We start from the raw sequence: 15,261 nt of genomic DNA on the forward strand, positions 1-15,261 counted from the left end.
AACATATCGCACTTTATGTTGAGGGAATCAAAGGATTTCTCTGTAGCTCTATGTAGGAAAAATAAAGAAATCGCACGCTGTGCAACCGGTCAAACCTGCTAATACTGAACAAATGGTTCGATATATTATGTGTATCTCGCATGCAAGGTGCCCCCAGAAACAAAAAAAAAGGAATTGCCATAGTCGTGTACTAAAATGATATAAACAGAACCTACGAATGTTTGGATGCATCATAATAGACGTCAAGCAGACATCCAGCAGACCAAGATTGAGTAGGCGACTATAATGCAAAAAAAGGGCGCGTTAGTATCAAATCAAGAGTGGGATATATATCAGATCAAAAAAAAACGAGCAACTTACCGAGTCATCACAATGCTCTCCACCCTTGTTAGTCAACTCCGTCAATCCCCTCCAAGGACTCTCCCGCATAGCCTTTTTGCAACCATCAAGACGTCGAGTGACTTGTTGGAAGCATTCAGTCCGTTCCTCGGGTGTCTTTCGGCGGAGGAGATCAAAATGCAGCAAGGCACGCAGGTAATAACCACGTTGCCAGACCCACTCTGGCCCTTGATGGTAATTGCGACCTTTTGCAGTCGCGAAGTCCGCCGAATCATCGGAATTAATATAGTACGGACGATAGTTAAGATCGGATGGGTCCAAAGTGGCCATGCCCACAGGACCCACAATGGCGGAGTCGGCAATGGACAGAGCAACAAGAGCCTTGGCAGGAGTGAAAAGCTCCGGTGCAACCGACATCGCAATGGGGAAGTTGGCACGCAACTGGTAGTCTTCGTAGGGTTTGCCGGACTTGTAAAGATCCTTGTAAATTCCACGGCGGTTGATGATTTTGGGGTCGACGTCGTATTGGCTGTCCTCACTAGGGTCGACGGGAATGAAGTAGCATCGCTCAAAGTTATCCTTGATCTTGCGGGCCCATTCGGCAAAGGTGATCTTCTTGCCATCGAAAATTTCCACGCCTTTGTGGGGATAGACCTTGGATTCATGGAGACGCGCCACCCACGCCAGGGCGCTATAGGCGAGACCAGTGATCTCAATAGCAGCGCCATCACGGGGTGTGCCAGGGACACCCTTGTTCCCAGCCTTGGGGCTTTCTCCCATCTTGTCTTGCCAGGTACCGCAATTATCTTGGCTGCCACCAAAAATGATACCAGTATCCCAGTCAACCTTGACATCAATCTGGAAACCCTCAGGCTTCATTTGAGCATCAAGGTCCGGACCAGCGTTGTACTCCCTGAATGACATGCCATGGGCGTGTCTTTGGAAGACTTCCTGAATGACCTCGATAAGAGTTGGAGACTGAGAGTACGCCCGAGGGTCATCGAATGGGAACCATGTGTCATCATAAGGCAAGAATCGCCTCGGGACCTTCTCTTGCAGAATGTCCATTCCGTTAGGTGCCATTTCAGTAAAGTCCTGGATAGACTGCAAGAAGAACCAGACCGAGTCACGAGAGTTGTATCGCGGTAATTTGCCACTGCTCAGCAGGTTGGGAATCATTCCATGCTTGAGCACACTAGCGAAAGCGATGATGTGCTGCTTAGCATCGTCGAAACGACCTGTGACAAGGAAAAGACCACGGATAGAGATAAAGATGTCGCGACCCCAGCATCTCGCCCAGTCAACGGCAAAATGAGGCAAGCCAGCGGCAAGACTAGGAACCTGCTTGGTGGGCCACAGCGACGCAGACTTTACGTAGCCAGTTTGCTGGACACTGACCATAGCCAATTGGTGAATGAATTCCTGACCATGGCGCACATTATCACCGAGCAGGTGAATACCACGCTTCCAAGCAGCATTGTAAGCAACTTGCACGATGATTGCAAAGTACCTTGGGAAGAGGAAGTGTGGCAGGTCGCGAACAGCATCGAACTTTTTGCGCAGCCATGCAGCGGGCTTTTGAAGGGCATTATATCCTTCTTTGGAAGCTGCCTGCTCCAAGCGCCCAACGATATAGTCTGAAGCCCACTGGCCTTGTCGCAAATGATCACATAGAGAGTGACCGAGCTGGTTGTATTTGATTATGTTTTCGAGAACACTCCACCAACCTTGAAGTCCGGCATAGACGAGAGCTCCATGGTTAGGGATGCTATACACGCCGTCTTGACCATCGCTGGAGTCTCTCTCTTCGGCGTCGCAGCGGTACAGTGCGAAATTCAAATCAACCAAGCTGAGTTCGGAGAAAGCTTCATCTGCACCATTGGCGAGATTGTTCTCAAATCCATCTGCATGATCAGCACCAGGAATCCAGGTCTCAAATAGAGCAATAGAACCGGGAACAAGGGTATTGAGAACAGAGATAGTAACGTCCTTGTCGTTTTGCTCAATTTGAGTGCTTTCAATATCGCGTGTACGGCTGGGAAGGCCTGCCAAGTACTTGTCGTCGGCCAGGACCTTTGCTTTTACTTCATCTCCAGCATCAACCTCAAGTTGCCAGGATCCAATGAACTTGGCGGTTGTGCCAGCGATATGAGTTGGGGGCAAAATTGCGCCACTCTCATTGCCAGGGAAGGCAGTATGCGCGATCAAGAAGATACCCTTCCTGGTCTTGGGGTGAACTCTGTGCACCGTAATGTATTCACCGTCATGGTGAATGTGGGTCTCATCATAGCCTTCAACTCCCATCATAGTGTGGAGTTCGTTCAGGAGCTTCTTTACTCCACCAATTCCGCCTTCTCCAGACCCGGTTGACAGGGTCTCCGAGTCCGAGAACTGCGATGCGTATTGTCTAGTTTCGTGAACAAGATCAACAAGTTTGGGGTACACCTCGTCGTAACCCATCACACTTCCAGTTGCGGACGCGCACATTGCGACTAATGCGGCATTTGGAAGAGTGTCTCTAGCATCGCGCTTTTGGGCAGGTACTTCATTGTCGTGAGTACAGTCCATGAACAGGGCCGGAACGGGGCACGGCCGGATATGGGTGATGTTTTCATCAGACTTGCCAGACTTGGCGGAAGCAATTGCGTGGCTACTGCCAGCCGAAGGGAGATCAACCTCAAAGCTGCCGATTGGACGGCCACCATGACGATGGACGAGACGACTCAGCTCCTCGGTGCTCCAAGCTTGCATAGCTTCCCGAATCAAAGCATTGATGCCCAGTCGCTTGACAAAGACGTAGTCAGCATCTTCTGAGCCAGTGAAGAGCTCTGCAAATACGGTAAGATCAGGCCGGACTTTCCGTGCTTCATCAAGCAGGTATTCTGCGACTGCGAGTGGGGTCGAATGACAGTTGTCAATCCGGAAGCCAGAGAAGTACTTGGCCATAAGGCGGGTGTACCGGGTCATGAAATCCCAAAGGAAAGGACTGTCTTCAGGGGAGGATCCATATCGGAGCTTCACGCAGTCGCCCCATACAATCACCTCGCGGCGCAGATATGCCCTGGAATCAGGACCGGCATTGTCTCGCATCGCGTCGGCATTCCAAATCCACCCGTTGTTGACCAAGGCAAGGGATTTTGAATTGTGCTTTTTCGTGACTTCATTGACAGGAAGGCGGGTGAAGTAGGTCTCGATCAGAGGGTTCTCCTTGGTAACGGGGCCCATCTTGGGACCATGGTCCTCGATTCTGAGATACTTAATACGGTTGAAAAGTTGATCCATGATCTCAGCGACGTCTGCATCATACTCCTTGTAGAGTGGCATGTTGGCTTCATTGAGGAGCTTGGACAAGGTGTCTTCCACCTCCGCGAAGTTGGTGCTTGCTTCATCGTAATCGCCGAAAAGAACCGTCAAGGCGACAGCGCCGAATGTGGGATCAACCGCACGACCAAAGCGTCCAAGAACTTGCTTGGAATTAGGAATACCGCATTCCCGCGTAACGTTGGCTTGCTGCTTGAGTGACCAGCCCTTGAACTGCTGCATATCATGGCGTTTAATGAGTGCACGGTCAACCTTCGTGCGCTTCCATTCGTCCAGAATACTCTTGGTATCAGTCTTTACGTCGAGGACATAAAATTCCCATAAGCGAATACCATCAATGACTTGCTTCCGCGCAGCGTTCATGACTGTAACCAAATCATCTACAGTTTTGAATTCCGTCGGAAGACCAAGTTCCTCGAGGTCGTATCCGAATTTCAACAGCGCAGTGTCCAACTCGAGGGCTGCTTCCAGCCACGGTGCAGTCTCCACGCTGTATCCAGACTCTGGATGCTCCTCCAGCCACTTGCTGTTATTAGCTGTGTGGTTCCAGACCACATCAGTCAGAGTGAGGAGGCCGTACTCCTCCTCCATCTTCGCCACCAATGAAGCGACATCATCCTCGCCATTGGGGAAGAAAGTGCTGTCAAAAGCCAATTGATCAAAAATGCTGTACGGGGAGTTCGACGATCCACGCTGCATGAGGGGGGTGAAATGAACCATGTTGTAGTTCCGTTGACCAATGCCACGAAGATGTCTGTCCCAGTCTGTAGGATATTGACCCATGAACTTTGAGATCACCGAGAAGATAGACAATGCGTTAAGCGGCAAGTCTTTTCCTTGAACGGTGAGTTTCGGGGACACATCAATGTAATGAATGGGCGTCTGAGTCGGCTTCGGAGAAGGCACATCCTCAACAGAAAACTCCGGCAGCGGGGTGAATGTTGTGTAGAAAGCGAAAGCTCCAGCAATGGCCACAGGGATATCGATCTGGATGTTCTCATTGAAATTGGGTTGCAATCTACTCCCGTTTAGTAATTGCGACCTCGAATCTCACAGAAGGCAAACAAGATAAGAGAAATTTACCCAAACTCCCGGAACGAATAGCGTTCGAATGACTTGCCCTCCTCGGGAATGTTCACCCAGAGACTGCCCTGTCGACAGATCGAGCTTGTGCCTTCAATGATGAAACGGAGAACATACCCACCCTCTGGTGGAGGGGGCAGGTAGATATACCCACCAGGCACATCGGGAGATCCATCATCCTTCAGCGGAAGCAGGTAGACCTGACGTGAGGAGCTCATTGCAGCTGATCGGCAATGATTCGATGAATCTGGGTATCACCCAGCGGTTGGTGAGAGTAGAGGAGAATCTCAAGCGATTCACCTTACTTTCACTAGAAAAGCGAAGAGAAAAATGAGAGAAAAAGAAAAGAAGAAAAAGCAGGGCAGAGAGGGAGCCGAGCGTTCCCCTCATCCCGTGTTCCTGGAGAAAGCCCAGACCTGCAGGGAATGACATCATGCATTTGCTTGTCTTGGCGAATATTTTTTAGCTCTATACATCTATAAGCTCTCTGCCACTTGGACCCATATGCTAGTGACTAGCATATTTGTGAACCTAGTAATGCAATCGATTGCGCCACAAAGCCCACTACGTAACAAGTTGATTACTTACTGCACATCCCCAGAGTCGAATCTCGCGGAAAGACTCTCCCTTCTATATACTTCATAATTTCTTTTGTAGCCTGTTAGGTAGACCTCAAGGATACAGTTTATACTAGTCGCTCAAGCTTGGTAGATTTGTAATGTAGTGGAATGTGTATAAGTCCGCCAATTATAGCATAACCTCGCAAACCGCGCAAGATGCGAAGCATAGCTTGCAGTCAACAGCTTCAGCTCTTTCCGATCCTACGATGTAGTTGTTGGAGATTGTGCGGGAATTGAAAACACTCAGTAGTTTCTGCTCACAACCATCTTTGTCTTTCCAACCCGCTTTACAGACTGTTCCAGCATGGTCAGTTTTTGAGCAGACGCAAGGCCGAATATCTCGTTTGAGGGCTCTCTCTATAATGTTACCTTACGCAAAATTCCCAATTGAGGGCTTAAAAGACCCCGGTAATCTGGAGAGAGAGAAGAGATGAGCATCCCATCCGACTTACAATATCTGCTATACTAGCAACACCCCATATCCAAGATAGCAATCAACGTTACGTTTACGGAACTAGCAATTTTCTACCTTCTACGAAGATGACATATGGGTCTGAATATTTGCTGAGACACATGAAGGAAGTGCGTAACCACCACAGGATCTATTCTCTACCAGCCACTAGCAATTTTGCGTACAGTGTAGCATTTCATTTTACAATTATAGACGGAGAAGAAAGGGGATTATCTCACATAGCGCGTTATGACATTACCTTGTCTTTATGTTCATTTTGCTATAACGTTACTTGACTTGCCGCAGTACTTCTGGTAGATTGGAACCAAGGTTATTTAGGGTTTGATCTCGAGATCGGGACATGGTTCGCCTGTTGAAGTCTAAATCAACGTATCTAGGAATGGCTAGTTTATGATATCCATTAATCTTTTAGTTACTAGGTAGAGAACAAAACTTTATCCACTTTAAGAAGGTCAGCGAGCTTACTAGCGCTTAATGAGAGGATATTTCCACTTGAACTTTCATGGTTTGCGAGCAGAAATGAGCTAGGATTCTTCACATAGTCTGGTTTCTGAGTAGGTCATAACTAATTTCATAACAAAGAAGGGGTGAAGGAATCAGGTCGCCAAAATGGCTAGGCGGTTTGAGGCGGGAGCACTGCCCAACTTGAGAGCGCGGTAAGGCCGGAGCGGAGCGCCAAGCCCATCTTCGCTCCTGCGTATCTAGAATCTCTCAATCCCAGCCATGTTTCAACTTTCAGTCATTCCACGCCGAAGTGACCCATGATGGAAGCCATTACCGAAGTTCTCCCTGATAACAATGTAAATGGTGACATTTCCTCGAGCCGCGACCAGGACGCCAAAGCAGAGCGACGCAGGCAGCAGAACCGACGTAATGCACAGGCTTGGAGTAAGTGGCCCCAGTCACTTTGTACCAGAGACCGACTTTGTTTTTCTTATCCGATAATACACAGGGCATCGACAACGGATGAAAAGAGATGCCGAACAATTGGCGCAGAGAGGGCTGGCAGCAAGCCCAACTTACGGCCGAGAAAGACTTCGTTGGATCGACACGATCTCCTACGCTGAATTTCAATGAATTGATCAGGATCTCCCAGGAACCACGTGTAGAACATGGAGAAATATCCAAGCAATGTTGTCTGTCCCACCCCGATCTCTATCATCACTTGGCGGTCTTCGAATCGGCAGCATATCGGAGCTACTGTGGAGATCCTCGGGCCGATCACCGCTTGACGCTAGTCAAGTTGAATGTATTTCGTGCCTTTGTGCGGAATATTACAGCGCTTGGATACACTCGAGAATGGATGACCGATGACTCTCTCTCACGCTTTAGCGTTCACGGGCCTCATCCGGCGTACCAGGATGGGGTGGATATCCCGGCAAGTTTGCAACCTACGGCATTACAACAGAAGCAGCCACATCATCCATGGCTGGACTTCTTTCCCTTTGCCCGCCTTCGGGATAATCTAATTCGACATGAAGATCTTATGGACGATTCTCAATTTTGTCGAGACCTGATGGGCTTCTGGACCATGCCGGACGAGGACAACTGTATGATCGTCTGGGGCGATCCCTGGGATCCAATGAATTGGGAGATCACCGAGATGTTTCTTCGCAGATGGGGTTGGCTGGTGAAGGGTTGTCCGGAGATCATCTGGTCCACCAACTTTTGGCGCCGGGTCAGGGGGAGAAGCGCCTGGCCTGGAAGGTTTCCTTTGATGTGACGTCTGAACCCCCTACAGAACTCCAGGTACGCTCGGAGGCAAATTAAGACTCTCTTGAACGGTCGCGAGAAGGGCTACGCTGCAAAGCCGAAGAACACGACTAACTCCTCGCTTACAAGATCGCCTGAAATTATCTACAGACACATCGGAAATAGTTGCTTATCTCCAGCAAGCAACTCCCATGGGCTGACCGACTCGGGCAATGCTCGACACACCCTGGACAGCTCTGAGTGGTGCCGATTAGGCGCCACATGTGGGTCGATATATCCAATTCTCCACTTGCTGTCGGTTGACCTTAACTACCAATTATAATCCCTGGCTTTGACATCGGCATCACGGATTCACCATTAGGCTAGTCTTCACTATAAAAGTCCTCGACATGCCTCAGGTCTGATCACGAATTCAAACCCAAGTCTCTCATCACATTTCGGCGTACGATGGCATCTCAACTTTGGCTGATCACCGGAGCATCCTCCGGCTTCGGAGCGCTCATGGCAGAGAATGCCCTCAAAGCAGGCCATCGTGTTCTTGCTACAGCCCGTAATCCTATGAAGGCTGCCCAGGGTTATCCACAGATTGAATCGCTGGGTGGAAAGTGGCTTCAATTGGATGTGACAAGCAAGCAAACGAAAGAGCAAGTCGGACAAGCCATCCTGGAGAACGGTGGCAAAATTGATGTTATCATCAATAACGCTGGTTATGGTCTTCTAGGGAGCATTGAAGATATCAGGTACGTGTAAAATGTGGTCAAGCGGGTATTGAGGAGATACAGGCTAACACAAAGATAAGTGAGGAGGAACTTGATACCCAGTTTCAGACCAATGTGTACGGTACTGTGAGAGTGATCAAAGCCGCTCTCCCCTTCATGAGAGCACAGCGCAGTGGTACCATTGTCAATTTCAGCAGTATTGCTGGCTTTGCTGCCGGTCCAGCTTCTGCTGCCTATTCTATGTCCAAGTTCGCCGTTGAAGGTATGTGGCAGCTCGCCTCTGTTGAATGAGTTTCCCAATCCAAATTTCAAGAACCGCACACTGACAAAACTGGAACTAGCTCTTTCGGAATCACTGTTCGCTGAACTCAATCCTTTCAATATTCGAGTGTTGCTTGTTGAGCCCGGTGCCTTCCGCACTAACTTCATCGGATCCCACAAGCTTCCAGCCGCTGGAATGACTAAGGACTATGAGGGAACACCCCTCGGTGCTGCTATGGGATTCTTCGATGGCTTTGCCGGCAAGCAACCTGGTGACCCCACAAAGGCGGTCCAGCGGGTCTTGGACGTGATCCAGCTGCAAGGAATGGGACAGGGCAAGGAAAAGCTGCTTCGTTTGCCGCTCGGCACTGACTGTTTCCCACGCATGTTGGACAAGATTGACAACATGAAGGGAGAACTGGAACAGATGCGAGAAATCGCTTTGAGCACCGCTGTCGATTCGGCGTAAGACTCGAGGAATATCATACATATTCTCAGCTGGAGGGAACTGCGAGCTTTAGTCTCTAGCAATCTCCAGGATTACCCAGATAAAATGCATTTATCCCTCTTAAGTTCCTTCATTATGCAGGCCTACTTTATCAACAGTCACATCCTTGCATATCCATCTCATGCTCTTCTAACCAGTGAATCCTACGTAGTACTTGTGATTGAAGCTTCATTATAGGAGACCGGCTTTCCCCAAAATCTAATAATACAGCATTCGCAAGAAGATATACCAAATGGACCGGTATGCTTATGATTGCCTGCCACGACAACCAATAACGAATCTTTTTCCTTTTTGTAAAAAAAAAAAAAAAAACAAAAGGAACCCCACCAGCTCCGACGTTCGGGATCGAATCTCGGGTTCTCGCTGTACGGTACGGCCAATACAGTAGATACAGTGCTTAGCACTCAGCTATTTCAGTGGGGCGTTGCAAAAGTAAGGGGTTAAACTTGCTGATAGAGGGTTGTTTGCCATCCCGCTCCACCCAGATACTAGTCGCTGTGCACGGGTATCTCCGCTAGCCTTGGGATTTGGACCCACTGCTAGCGCGTAATCAAGCCCCACCCATGGACCCTCTCGCACTAAATGTCGAGACTCTATTTGGGCATCGGGTTCAATTATGTGAGGACTTCAGCCTACAGCACTGGAGTATTGGAAGTTATTTCTCCCAGACAAGGATACTCAACCTTGTCCATCTTGGCATATTCCGCCGGATTTCCAAGATGAAGCTTGTTTACGGATCTATGAATACCAGTGAGCCAAGTAACCAGCAAACTACATTCTCAGAATCAAGAGATGCATTGACTGAACGGGTTGACTAGGTGATGGCCGGCCGAACTCATGTCCACACCGTGAAAGAAGCCAAGGAGATGGTCGATCTATTTAAAAGCTTCAGCCATCTCGATATCGATACGGCTCGCATCTACGGTGACGGATCTTCCGAAACATTCTTAGGCAACTTGAAACCGGCCGACGTGAACCTTGACATGAAGCTGTTTCCTTTCAGCAGCTAAAATGGCCTTGGTGAGAGCTCCAAACCATCACAATGCCAAGGATCTACGACTAGGCTTAAGAACCAGGGATGTGAGGTCATTCGTGGAAAGGAGCTTCTGTACTGGCATTGATGTTTTTCTTTACTAAATAGAATGTCAGTTTTTCTGTCTGCATAAACCAACCTTCAATCAAGAATCTATGGATTATGTGCCAAGTGTGGGTCCGAAATATCCCTCCGATGCCAAGCTCAAAGCATTAAATACAAACGTCCAGACTAGTCCGTTCTTGAGAGCGTCATCATTGCCAAGAATGATCGCCGTTTTATTGCGAATCACCGTAATCAGTGGAATTCCCACTGGAGTTAACGGGATTAAGCTGACACCTCAAACATACATGTATGCGTAGTATGATTATTATGGCCGGACTCCGGATTATGCACAGTGGGGCCAATAGTCTCCATTGCTCCCGCTGATAGCATCATCATCTAGTGCTGTCTGGGTGTTCCTTGCATGGGAGAAGCTGAAGTGAAGTGGAGCCTCGGCCGAAAACTGAACTGATTGTAAGCATTAATATATCAACGCTTGAAGATGCAGATCATATCGCAACCAGTTATAGGAATCCGTTATAGGGAGTAGAATAAAACAAGATATAAGAGGGCCTCATCTACAACTCGGGGCTCATCCATTCCAACTCTAATCCAGACAACCAACCCTCCCAGACCTTGCATTCTCATCTATAAATGTCGCTCAACACAACCCTCGCTGCCACCATGCGGGCAGTAGCCTGGTTTGGGCAAACCAACAATGTGTCTGTCATTGATGTACCTGTCCCCAGTATAATAAACCAAACAGATGCAATTATCCGAATCACCACCTCAGCCATCTGTGGCTCCGATCTCCACTTCTATCACGGCTACACTGGTGCTGCCAATGTTCCATGGAATCTCGGACACGAGGCTGTTGGCTATGTCGAAGAAGTCGGCAGTGCGGTCTCCTCCCTTGAAGTAGGCGAGTACGTTATCATCCCTGACAACGCGCACTCGGGTCACTACGGCCAAGAACATCCAATCTCGTTTGGCTCTGGCTCGCCTAACTACGGTGGACTGCAAGGTATGTTCCATACTATTCCGCTATATCCCCTACAATAATACCTGAGTTTCCTAATAGACGCTGACATTGTTCATCTAGCCGAGTATGCTCGTGTTCCCTTCGCCGACATGTCTCTCATCCCGATTCCCTTCAACAACCAAACTGGCAACGCGACCAAGGAACTGGACTACCTGATGATTTCCGACGTATTCACCACTGGATGGCAAGCATTAACATACAGCGGCTTTGAGCCAGGGGATACTGTGGCGGTCTTCGGAGCCGGACCTGTGGGACTCCTGGCTGCATACTCCGCTCTGCTCCGTGGTGCTTCACGCGTCTACTCAGTGGACCAGGTACCAGATCGTCTCGCGTTGGCAGAGGCCATTGGAGCAGTTCCCATTCAGTTCAACTTCTCCGACCCCGTGCAGCAAATCCTAGCCCAGGAGCCAAATGGCGTCACAAGAGCTTTGGACTGTGTCGGATTTGAGTCCGTCAATGCCACCGGTCAACGCGCTGATGGATTGGTACCCCGCAACCTTCTTTCTGTTGTTGCACAACAAGGAGGCATTTCCATCGCAGGAGTTTACACTGGTGGTCAAAATAACACCCGTGGTGCCGCCAACGCCGCTACTGTCCCTGCCGAAGTCCCCATTTCTATCTTCGAGCTTTGGAGTAAAGCTGTCACTGTTGGCAGTGGAATCGTCTTGCCGCTAGAACATGCGCACTCGCTTGTTGATCTTGTTGCAAATGATCGAGCTTCCCCGAGCTTTGTGGTTAGCTCTATCATTGATATTGAGCAGGCTCCGGAATACTACCGGCGCTACAGTGATCATCTGGAGCACAAGATTGTTATTCGTTTCCCCTAGGGTTGAGGATTTTAAAGGCTACTACGTAACAAATTGAAATGGGGTTAAGTGCGGTTGGATGATCTGGAGTTGGCCTGAAGTACGAGAGTAGCTGCGAGTGATTAGCACTCTTTCACTATGCTGCTCGGCAAGTACGGCAGCGTAACGGTATTATTTGAATAATATATCCATGATGATTCCAAGTGTATTTGCACATCATTTGCCTGCGGATTTAAACGAGTATTTCAACGAGTATTCAAAGGGGATTATAAAAAGACCTAATAATGCTCATAATGCTCAGTGAAATACAATTACGGCCCCAGGTCAAATTAGGGTTAGGCAGGTGCAGAGGGGGGTTCATTCAGAAGTAATGGGGGTCTTTTTTAAATGGACCTATCTAAATTTCCGGATCCCAATGAAGTTTTCGTGAGAGTTCGCCGACCAACTATTGTACAAGCAGGTTTTAGCCCAAGCAAATCTACACATAGATTAGCCTGATCCCAGGCATACTGACGTGTGACTTCCGACAGGCGAAGAAGACTGAGAGAGACAAGAAAACTCTGTTCCGCTGCCGAGGGAGAGCGGAATATATAGCGCTGGAAGCTCTAAGAGGCTAGGGCTGCTAAGACGGGAACTCTAGCAAACAGATTCACGATTCTCCTGCCTCTTGCTTTGTCTTCACTAAGTGATTGTGGTCCACATTTGACTAGGAATAAGGTAACACTTTTAGGCGAAGCAACTTGCCTATAACGCGTTATTTTAGATTCCGGCATTTGAATTTAGTTGCATTGTTGCTTGTTTCGAACACCAGGAGTACACTTCGGGCCCAAGTGTCCAAGTGTGCATGGAAATATCGTGCATGAGTTATTTTTTCCAGCAGTGACGCGCAAGAGAATTAGACTCGAGCAAAAAGATCACAAGAATATTCAACGCTTTCATGTCGCATTTCGGCTACCAACGACACTAATCGCTGCCGATGCAAATGGGATATGAAAATAACAAAATCAACCGAGGTATGATCACCGGAACCAGAAATGAGACAGCACGACCACTTGAATTTAACCATTGGCCTGGTCCCGGTACTCCTGGAAGCTCGACGGATGAGAAGAGCTGTTTCCGGCATTATCCTGTGCTTTGGCCTTCATATCCTGATCTTTTTTCTCACGGCCAATCTTCTCTTCCCACTTGCTTTCCTCGGCAGAAATCATTGCATGGAACCGGCCACCTTGTCCCCGAGCAAGATAAATGGGCTTTTCTTTGCGCTCAGCCACGGCCTCGGTCACGAGAACGAACTTCACGCTCGAGCCGGGGGCTTCGAACATAGCATCACTGAGAATTGTTTCCATTTCAGTGCGGAGTGCTCGTGCACCAGTGCCCATTGTAAAGGCATTGGCGGCGAGTTTATGCAGTGCGGGGGTAGTGAAGCGCAATTCGACGCCCGAAAGGGAAAATAAAGTCGTGTATTGGGCTAGAAGGGAGTTGCGGGGTTCGGTGAGAATGCGTAGAAGTAAGGGTTGAGATAGGGTGGAGAGAGCGGCGGTGACTGGAATGCGCCCAATCAGTTCTGGGATAAATCCGTAGCTTTGCAGATCTGCGGGTGTTAGGAGGTCAAGGGGATTGAAGTAGGTGGGCTCGGCGCCAGAACCGGCTGGCATTGCAGAACTAAAGAACGGGAGATGCTTTTTGTACAGCGCTTCTTCTTCGGATCCGGGAAGGATTTGGAGGGGCTCGTTAGGAGAGGAATTTGGTGAGCCTGATCGATCCGCTGTGCTCGAGGGTGCCCGTACGGGTTGACCGAAGCCTATGGATCCGCGGGATATCCGGTCCATAATCGTTTTGTGAAGTCCGACGAAGGCGCCAGAGAAGACGAACAGAATATTGTCCGTTCGAACATTGTAGACTTCACCCTTCGCAGCTGGGTTGCCTGGACTGTTATGTTGGAACGGCGAATTCCCCAATGGGCTGTTAGAGGGGTAGCTATTAGGAGGGCTAGTTGCGCGCGGGTTCTTCTCGGGCTTGGCTTGAACCTGTACAGTTGTACCCTCGATGATCTTGAGGAGGGCCTGCTGGACACCTTCGCCACCAACATCCTTGCCATGACTGACTTTAGCTGCGGCGATCTTATCCACCTCATCAAGGACAATGATACCACGCTCCGCCTGTTCCACATTGTAGTCTGCCGCTGCCAAAAGTCGGTGAATACACTGCTCAGCATCCTCTCCGATGTAGCCGGCCTGGGTAAACACGGTGCAGTCGGAGATGCTGAAAGGAACAGAGAGCACCCGGGCGAGTGTCTTCGCCATAAGCGTCTTTCCGACACCAGACGGTCCCAATAGCAAGATATTAGACTTCTCCAGCTGTAAAGGCGATGTGTCAGTGAGTTCTGGGAGATCCAGGGGGTGCTGCGATGCGGCTTTGGGGTCTGAGGTATCCCCACAGTCCTCTGCGAAACCGGGAAATCATCTGTGACCGAAATATGTATAAGCAATTGAGACCATCTCATGCTCGGATGGGTGCTTACCTTCTAAGGGATGACTCTCAAGTGCTTCCCTCCGTTGACGCTTCGCGTGTGCTTCGGCTGCCTCTTCTTCGCGACGCAAGAGCTCTTGAACGCGCTGGTAGTGGTTGTATACCGCGACACTGAGCACCTTCTTTGCGCGATCTTGGCCCACCACGTATTGATCCAGATACTGCTTCAGCACTTTCGGGGTAATACGCGGGGTTCCAAATGCCGGTGTTGATCCGAGCGGCCCGGTTGTTGGAAGCCCGGGCTCATAGCTGCCAGTGAAAGGCTGGCTCGTAAAATCTGACCGGTTAAATTGTGAACGGGTTGGGAACGTGGTTGAGCTGGACAACTGGCGTGTTGACCTGATGTACGAAGGAGGAAGGCGCCGACATCGGACAACCTCGAGGTGTATCATGGCTGGAAGCCGACGCTGTAGAGGCCTCCACAGCATTGCTGGGCGCCGGTGAATGTGATTTATGGACAACAGGGGAGAATAACAAAGGAAGCAAGAGAGATGATTAGATTGCTTTCCCCGCAGGTGATCTTATCTGATGAGTCATCGGGCCGGTGAACCTGAGCATTTCGGATCAACTCACTTTTTGACCGTATGACCGTGTCAACATAGAATCTCTGGTTCTCTCGCCTCTCTCTGCCGATCGAAGGCTGACCGGAGACCGTATTAGAGACTCAGATCTCCAACCTGCAATCTGGTTGCAAACCGCCGCGTTAGAATCGAGACAATGATGTCATGAATCAATTTAGCACCAAATACGAACTGAATCTTACCTTGCTCAGC

At 49.3% G+C, this 15,261-nt stretch overlaps 5 protein-coding genes across 5 annotated transcripts; 3 read left to right on the top strand and 2 right to left on the bottom strand.

Annotated features, from left to right (window-relative positions):
* Window positions 1–211: 211 nt before the first annotated feature.
* Window positions 212–4,961, bottom strand: N7446_003752 (putative glycogen debranching enzyme Gdb1; the record flags this gene model as incomplete). Its single annotated transcript, XM_058512501.1, has 3 exons — window positions 212–280; window positions 361–4,678; window positions 4,744–4,961. 3 exons carry the CDS (start codon window positions 4,959–4,961, stop codon window positions 212–214), a joined length of 4,605 nt encoding a protein of 1,534 aa, XP_058373830.1.
* Window positions 4,962–7,995: 3,034 nt separating this feature from the next.
* N7446_003753 (SDR family oxidoreductase) lies at window positions 7,996–8,997 on the top strand (the record flags this gene model as incomplete). Its single annotated transcript, XM_058512502.1, has 3 exons — window positions 7,996–8,288; window positions 8,348–8,529; window positions 8,609–8,997. 3 exons carry the CDS (start codon window positions 7,996–7,998, stop codon window positions 8,995–8,997), a joined length of 864 nt encoding a protein of 287 aa, XP_058373831.1.
* Window positions 8,998–9,857: 860 nt separating this feature from the next.
* N7446_003754 (Aldo/keto reductase) lies at window positions 9,858–10,046 on the top strand (the record flags this gene model as incomplete). Its single annotated transcript, XM_058512503.1, has 1 exon — window positions 9,858–10,046. One exon carries the CDS (start codon window positions 9,858–9,860, stop codon window positions 10,044–10,046), a length of 189 nt encoding a protein of 62 aa, XP_058373832.1.
* A 719-nt stretch (window positions 10,047–10,765) lies between these two features.
* N7446_003755 (glutathione-independent formaldehyde dehydrogenase) lies at window positions 10,766–11,980 on the top strand (the record flags this gene model as incomplete). Its single annotated transcript, XM_058512504.1, has 2 exons — window positions 10,766–11,135; window positions 11,193–11,980. The coding sequence occupies 2 exons, from the start codon at window positions 10,766–10,768 to the stop codon at window positions 11,978–11,980; spliced, it is 1,158 nt and encodes a 385-aa protein (XP_058373833.1).
* A 1,037-nt stretch (window positions 11,981–13,017) lies between these two features.
* N7446_003756 (putative ATP-dependent Clp protease) lies at window positions 13,018–15,242 on the bottom strand (the record flags this gene model as incomplete). The annotated part of the gene is made up of 3 exons (XM_058512505.1): window positions 15,062–15,242; window positions 14,481–15,008; window positions 13,018–14,402 (listed from the first exon to the last, which is right to left on the bottom strand). Exons 2-3 carry the CDS (start codon window positions 14,914–14,916, stop codon window positions 13,018–13,020), a joined length of 1,821 nt encoding a protein of 606 aa, XP_058373834.1. The 5' UTR covers window positions 14,917–15,008; window positions 15,062–15,242.
* Between the last annotated feature and the right edge of the window lie 19 nt (window positions 15,243–15,261).

The sequence above is a fragment of the Penicillium canescens genome (genome assembly GCF_028828765.1).
Source record: "Penicillium canescens strain IBT 15451 chromosome Unknown utg000003l_segment0_segment0, whole genome shotgun sequence".
In the NCBI taxonomy this organism is placed as follows: domain Eukaryota; kingdom Fungi; phylum Ascomycota; class Eurotiomycetes; order Eurotiales; family Aspergillaceae; genus Penicillium; species Penicillium canescens.